The 7,591-nt window shown below is 38.5% G+C and overlaps 1 protein-coding gene across 2 annotated transcripts in view; it reads left to right on the top strand.

Annotated features, from left to right (window-relative positions):
- Nucleotides 1-6,468, top strand: part of LOC112557597 (multiple epidermal growth factor-like domains protein 6) — a 32,752-nt gene extending 26,284 nt beyond the window's left edge. Inside the window, exons 8-17 of one of the 2 annotated variants that reach the window (XM_025227560.1) lie at nt 5-190; nt 852-994; nt 1,470-1,648; nt 1,835-1,904; nt 2,205-2,370; nt 2,656-2,686; nt 2,980-3,014; nt 3,545-3,638; nt 3,914-4,050; nt 4,460-6,468. In XM_025227560.1, the coding sequence (XP_025083345.1) occupies nt 5-190; nt 852-994; nt 1,470-1,648; nt 1,835-1,895 (569 nt within the window). In that variant the 3' untranslated portion in view covers nt 1,896-1,904; nt 2,205-2,370; nt 2,656-2,686; ... (2 more) ...; nt 3,914-4,050; nt 4,460-6,468. The remainder of the gene's footprint in view (nt 1-4; nt 191-851; nt 995-1,469; nt 1,649-1,834; nt 1,905-2,204; nt 2,371-2,655; nt 2,687-2,979; nt 3,015-3,544; nt 3,639-3,913; nt 4,051-4,459) is intronic. The other variant, XM_025227559.1, reaches the window with a different exon arrangement.
- The last annotated feature ends 1,123 nt before the right edge of the window (nt 6,469-7,591 follow it).

Below are 7,591 nucleotides of genomic sequence, written 5' to 3' on the forward strand. Positions count from 1 at the left end.
AAAGGACCTATTATTCCTCCATTTATTATACCTCATCGTCCATCGAGAATAAGATGTACGAAAGAAAACGAGAGAAGGCTCTGTGGCGTCACCTCTGGCCAGTATTGTGACGTAAAACAAGGAGAGGCAGTCGGCAGCTGTAGATGTGCGATGGGTCAGAAACAAAGATTTGGGCAACTCATGTGTCATGGTGTGTATTCCTATTGTTGTGTTTCAATTATCATATACACATTCACTTGGAAGAATTGTAATGAGTAAAACAATGGATATATCAATAGATGTGTGTGTGTGTGTGTTATTCCCATCCTTCTGTATAAATCAGTGTTGTCCATAGGAATGGGAATCCCATGGGAATCCCATGGGAAACGTCCCATGGGATGGGATGGGATGGGACAGCACACATTTGTATTTCCCATGGTAGTCGATACTTGATATTGCAAAATAAATTTACTGTTATTTCATTCATCAAGGATTTAAATCTTTCCTCTGAATCATCTATTTTATGTGAAGTAGCAGGAATTATAGAACAAAAGCCGAAAAGTGGTTTTCAGTGTTGTCCATAGGATTGTTAATACCATGGGAATCCCATGGGAAACATCCCGTGGGATGGGACGGGATGGGACAGGCATAAATTGCCATGGGACGGGATGGGACGGGATAGAAAAATATGTCCCATGGACAACCCTGGTATAAATCCTCGTACATAGGATCATGTGTGCCTGGAGAGAGCCTTTTTGTGTGTTATATATACATACACATATAGTCTGTAAGTGTATACATACATATACATCCATGTACAAAGATACATATGATATGTCCTACGCAGAAACGCGTAATTGTGTTCCTTGCAGCAATCCAGACCTACCTGGTCATCATTAATTTGACTATGGAGGCCGGCCGTTATGACTACATACCTCTGCACTATCTCCCAGAATACAACAGTTCCGAGCTACCAGGCTTCCAGACATTTGCTGATCGGGTCACAATTATCGGGGTGAGAAGAATTCTGCACTTGTAAAACAGGGTACTCAAACAAAATGAGCAGGATACAGGGCATCATTTTGTTGCATATGTTTTGCGCCTAGTCTATCCACTACTTTAAAGATTTGTCAATATTTTGAAACAGATTTTTACCCAAATTTTAAAATCAGTTGATTATTTAATAGAGATTATGATTTGGACTGCTTAGTTTATCAGCCATGCAAAGCTCCGCGAATTTATAGCATTATTTTAGTCTTATTTTATGTATAGCAATTAAAAGAACAAAATTTAGTCTAGCATGAAATTAAGCTTAATGTTATACCCAGACTAATTAAACATATAGCTATAATTGAAAAAAGGAAAGGAATTTTTAATTTTGTCGGAATTTTGTTGGCATTTTTTGGAAGTGATATTGTAAATGTATTCTGGCATTCTGACTTCTGAACGTTTATACGCTACAATAACTGTTATTTTCTGTTTTCGCGAAGATCAACGCCCTAATGGTAACCTCGTCCATTTCAAGGCGTCACGTCAACAGCGAGGTCATAGCCATGTTCGATCTCTACCCCGGTGTTCAGGTGGTCGCCCTTCTGCACATAACTGCTCAGTACTTCAGTCCCCTCTCGCTTCAAGATCTCTTGGAACACATATTACACGCACTCGTACAGTACGTTTCTCAGCCATTAGTACAGAGGCAGCTAAAGATGTTTGTGAATGTTCCACGTTTGTTGCGGATACCTGGTATTTTGATTTCTACTGCTCTTTAATTTAAGGTTTCCTCTATTAACTTGATTTGAGTTATTCAGGGTTTATCTTCCTAAAGCTAACACCTCTATTTTTTAATATTTGAAAGGTCTGGTGGTGAACTTGGAAGAAGTCGGTTAAAACTATCCAACCATACAACCAAAGTGTGAACGTCGAAGGTATAGATGACAATATTATATATTACAACTTTATCTCTGTATTTAGTCCTTACGCACACACAGTTGACACTTGTTTACATATTTAAAACACTGCTATCGTCTGATCTTTGCGTCAGAATCAACACCAGCAATTGATGATAGTCAAACATTTTGTGAACAATCACAATTGACTAGTTAAGAAAAAGGATTAAGAATGACGAATGAGTTATTTATTAATCAGATTTTTTGCAACATTTTAATGTCGAATAACTAGAGCTCTGTAGTTTCAACCCCCGCCATAATCAAGCTAATTTATCGCAGATTTCAACGAATGTAAGAGTAACGACACGCACGACTGCTCGCCAAACGCCTGGTGTGTCAACACCCTCGGCTCCTTCTTCTGCGTCTGTCGCGTGGGCTTCGAGACGTGTCCCACGAGCTGGGCATGCGCAAGGCCGCTCATGTATTAGTACGTCAATACCTTCATGTCAGTGATGCGAACTATTCTGTTTCTATGGCACACGCACACGCACACGCACACGCACACGCTCAGAGATATACATGTGCACGCACATATACGCACACGTACGAGCACAAACATGCAAGCACATTAAAAGAGAATAATCAACTGTGTGACTACATTGTTATAAGCAATTCATTTTTATGAAGGCGTGCATAGCATTTAGATGAACCTCTTAGAGGTTTTCTTTTTCAAAAAATGTCACATAGGAATTATGACCTACGTCAACATGCATTCTTTGGATTGTTTCAGTTCCTACTACAACAGAAGACTACAGTGAAGTGTAAGAGATGCTTATACAAGTTACTAATATTGCTTTCTTGTTTAATATTTACTTCGCCGAAATTACTGAACTATCTGAATTAGAGGCAAATTACATAGAGAGAGAAAAACTGATAGGCGTTCAGAGAGATACAGTAGTAAGCAACATACTTTCATTTGTTAATATTTGACCATTAGCGAAAATCGTTTTTTTGAGAGAAGTTTACGAAACAGAATTCTGTTTTAGATAATTGTTCTTGCAGTTTTATTCAAGGCTTAATGATGCACGTGCTGTTTTGCTTGTGTTTTCGTCAGGTGCTCAACTGACAATTGTGACACGAACTGGACTTGTGAGTTGATAAACTGCTGTTGATTTATCTTGCGTGATTGTTGACCCTTTCCAAAACATTTTCTTTTTAAAGTCAGTTTATCGCTTATCCTTGTTTACCATGGCAGTGTCTTAAGAATGCAGAATGCAGTAGTAAAGAAGTGTAACCGAAGAAAAGCTAACCTAACGCAGACATTTCTCAAGAGTTAATTATAACCACGATAAAGAAAAGTAACATAGAGAATGTTAAGAATCCCCGATGCTCGAAGTTCTTCATTAACGACTATGTTATAATGTTTATTGATTGAATATTTTACTTCCATTTTATATAACCTTTCTTATTCTTCACTCACTTCCTTCATTGTTTTCTGCCTGTCTATTCTTTATCATTACTTTTCCTTCGTATGTCATGGGTTCTGACTGATTGTCTAAGCTACGTGTCAAACTGTATATCGTTTTACTGCCTGCCAGCGACTATTTTTAGTACTGACTTCTGAAAAGTATACGCACACTGTCATTTTAATTTGTCCTTTTCTGGTCGTCTTTGCGCAGTTGTGGCCTTGATCCTGGCCGGCTTCTTCTTGATCATTGTGGTGCTAATCGCTTACGAGATTCTGCAGCGAAAGCACCGCACTTTTTTTTCCAGGTGAGACACACTACAGAAACATCTGAGTAGTTGACCTGGAAAGGGTTTGATAGACTAGGGAAAATAAAAAAGCGAGTATCGTCGGCAGTGTTATTTTTGAGCAGAGTAACCAACTAACTGGACATCAGGGTTCGAGGAAGTATTCTGTAGACGTCTTCAGCGAAGTGTGTGTGTTTTTATAAAAATGGATATCATCTTAGCCAAACAGATGTCTTTTATCATTAAATCATCAACTTCGTAATACTGATGTTGACAAAAAATATTTGCGCATGCAGAGAACTGTACATGAGACTACAAGCTAGTACAAGCATAAGCAGAATCCGTCGAGCTGTGTCGAGAGCACAAGACTTTCGCTCCAGCAGCCGCTCGCACGAACCAACCAAAAAGAGCCCTCGTTTTCGCTCCAGGTCTAGTAAGTGTGTGTTTTGGATTCTTTGCCTTCTTTGTTCAGGTCTTATTATTGGAACTTTATCATCAGACAATAAACGTAATAGAGAGCGAGTAATTGCAGTCGTCCCGTGAGATAAATAAAGCATAGTTGTTGCTGTTGGTGGTAAAGGTGGTGGTGGTCTTGTAGCAGACCTGTAATCATTAAAACCACCTTTTCATGCAAATTGTAACGTTTCTTTCACACAAATATTAATCCTGCCTTTTTAGTTATGTAATTTAAAAAATTGGCTTCATGATTTGCATTTGAAAATGAATACGCATGCATTACAAATACAAACCGTGTGTCAAAATCATTTCATCATTTTCTTCTCGTTGTGCATGGAAAGTTTGCTGCTGTTGTCATGAAACTCCTGATGGTTTGCTCTTTCCAGACACAAGCAGCGATGACGAATGTGATACGTCCCGTCCGCTTTTCAGCAGATGATTACATTTTTTTCCTCTTGACATCAAAAACATTTTCAAGCATTTGGAACCTGCCAGTGACTGCGCTTGAGAGGGCGCAATGGAGTGCAAATTGGATGTGTGTCTAATACGTCCATGACAACGCCACTTATACTCCAAAGAATTTTTATCTCGACGAGACAAAATAGTTTGAAATATTGTTATTCTTAAAATTGTTTACTGAGAGCAGGCATGTCATTCATGTGACATGCACTTAAAACGCATGAAATTCAACCAGAAACCGGAATCAGCTTTGCTAATATAACCGTTTATAGACACGTAGGAAAGAAAATCTGAGAGGATTAATGATAGATGTGAATTCCTGTTTGGGACCAGATGGTTGTGTCAAGTACAGAGAGCATTAGTAATATATCGGAAAGTCGACTTTAATCTTTGCCAAAGTGAAATCACCAGAATCAACTAGCAAGCTAGAACATTTACTTCTATAAATAATGCATAAGCTCGAAATTCGGAGGATGAACACCTCAAAGCTTACGTAACTCAATGATGTAGCCGCCAAAATGTCAACAGGCAATCTTCGCACGAAATTGAATGCAAGACCAAGTAGACACACGCACACACCCACACGCGCACACACATGCACAGACTGCGACGAAGATTCTTGTATTGGCAGTAAAAGACAGGATCAAGCTCTCCGGGACTGCTTGTGCGTCTGAGAAATCAATATCTTAGATTTTCTTAGGTTTTGAGGATTTAAATGATTGAGAGCAAGGAGAAAAAAGAAAAGAAACCAAAGGAATTCCACTCAAAAAGTAAATTTCTCACATACTATCTCTTTACTTTCCACATCATCTCAGTGCATGTGCCTCATCTCTCTTCTGTATCCGTTTGATGTTTTTTTTTACCCTAGGTATAGCCGGACTTCCCACAATCTGCAGGTTTCTGTAACGATCTGTAATTTTCCAGGAAGTTTAAAACAAAACTTTGAGGGGGCATGTTTTGATGGAACTTTGATTAAAGTCTAAAAAAAAAATAATTACAGAATATAATGGATGCGAGCCAAATTTGTTCTTGTGTGGCCCACAGCTTGTATTTAAAAAGTGTAACAGTTGCGGGATCGCATCGAGATAAAAAGAACATTTCCACAAACCGGTAAAGTAGCAGTCGCTAGACTGCACTAAATAACTCATAATGCCAAGCAAAGAACTCGACACTTCTACAAACTCTCTGTTGACTGGAAGAGTAAACATCGTCACGGCTCAGATGCTGTTTCAAGGCGCCCATGTGTATTTATAACAACTGCTTGTTCATTATTGTTTTTTTCCAAGGTTTTTTTCAGTTAGTCTCTTTATCATCATGTCCATCACCAGCGTTTTTCATTTTGTTGTGATGCAGATTAGTAGCTCATTACAAAAACAATCCATGCGTAGGATAGTTTGAGTATTGTGTGCGATCGGATAAACATTGCATGTGTTTTTGAGAGTGTGCGAACGTGTTTTTTTCGTATGCTCGTGTTTGAACCTGTACGGTATGTACGGTAGAGTGTGGGGATATCTATATCGCATAAATACCAAAGCTAGTTTTTCTTTTGTAGCCATCCTCAGAAACATAATGATAACTTGGACAAAGCTTCTACATCAAAACTCCTTAAAATATGTAGGGTTTTTTTTTCACTTTTATTCATTTAGTTGTTTTTGTCTGCTTTTTCCGTAAGCCCTTAAAAGTACAAGAATGTCTCCGTGCAAAGCAATCTGGGGATGCAACAATGCATCTTGTTCCTCACTGTTTTTAATACTTGAGCCAGCAATAGGAAACAACACGGATAAAAGTAGGTGAGAAGGCTGTATTTCAGAATGTGTGGGGATCCGATGCTTTGCATATTTTGAACTTTTGCCATGGTCGAGTGAAATTCAGTACTTATACCTTTACACCTCAGCTTACTCTTTGAATGCCACTGAAATAAAGATTTTTATATGTGGTTTGTCCTTTGCTTAACAGTTTTAAGATCATATAGTTTGAATAGAAAATACATGTAATTTGGGTTTATCAATTTTTATTTCGAGTATTCTCAGAATACTCAAGCAAATTTGTTGTTGGTCGATGTATACATATATATTACAAACATTATTTTAATTATTTTAGGGAAAACACCGCAGACTTCACTTTATAAAGTGATAAATAAGCGAATTGCAGTTTATTACACAAAATTAAAAAATTACTTAAAACATATTCATAAAAAGGAAAAAGTAACAAAAATCTTCACGAAATCCTTAAAAAAAATTTGTGAAATGGAGAGTTCAATGCAGAAATGATAAGTTTGTGATGTAAAGATGATAAATATCAAGCATATATGCTGTTTCTGTGACACAGCAAAGTCAAAACAGTTGAGATTTAATATTATAGCTTAATACTTCGTATTGTTTTCAAAGTCAGTATGACTGGTCTCTTAAGGATGGCAAGATGAATGGTGAGACACAGAGTCATCATCATCGTGAGTGTTTGTGTGTTTTTTCATCCCCTGAAAACCAACAAGAAAACGCGCGGATCCATCAGACCCATCAAAGAGAAAGAAACTAGAAAAAATGGTCGAGACCTTAAGTTTCTCTACATGTTCGTGACCTGGTCACATTCAGCGCTACAGGTCTGCTTCACTTTTAGGAAGGATGTGAACCCATTAACGTCCCATGGGCGGGTTGGATTCTTAGAATCTTTAGCTGTAAAAACCTCCCGAGAGTTGTTATGACAACAGATCAGGCGGAAGGGCCATGCTTTAAACACAGGGGAGGATCGGATAGCTAAGCAAAGCGGAGTGCTGTAGAGTGGTCGGTCTTTAGAAGGCTAGAACAAATGGTACTGAGACTGCATAACTAGACAGTTGATGGCCGTTAAAACACAGCCTGTCTGCGCAAAGAGATTTGTGGGCGCAAATGAAAAGGGGAAGCAGCTGCACTTGGGCAAACGTTGGAGTAGATAACGCTCATCGTTACCAAAGTCCACAAGACAAAGCATGCAGCAAGGACTAGCGGTAGCCACCCGTATTAACTGCTCCTCAGAAATTTCAAATGTTTTAGGACAGACACTGTTGTCAAGTCAGAAAGGGG

Source organism: Pomacea canaliculata, linkage group LG2, assembly GCF_003073045.1.
Source record: "Pomacea canaliculata isolate SZHN2017 linkage group LG2, ASM307304v1, whole genome shotgun sequence".
NCBI classification, from domain to species: Eukaryota; Metazoa; Mollusca; class Gastropoda; order Architaenioglossa; family Ampullariidae; genus Pomacea; species Pomacea canaliculata.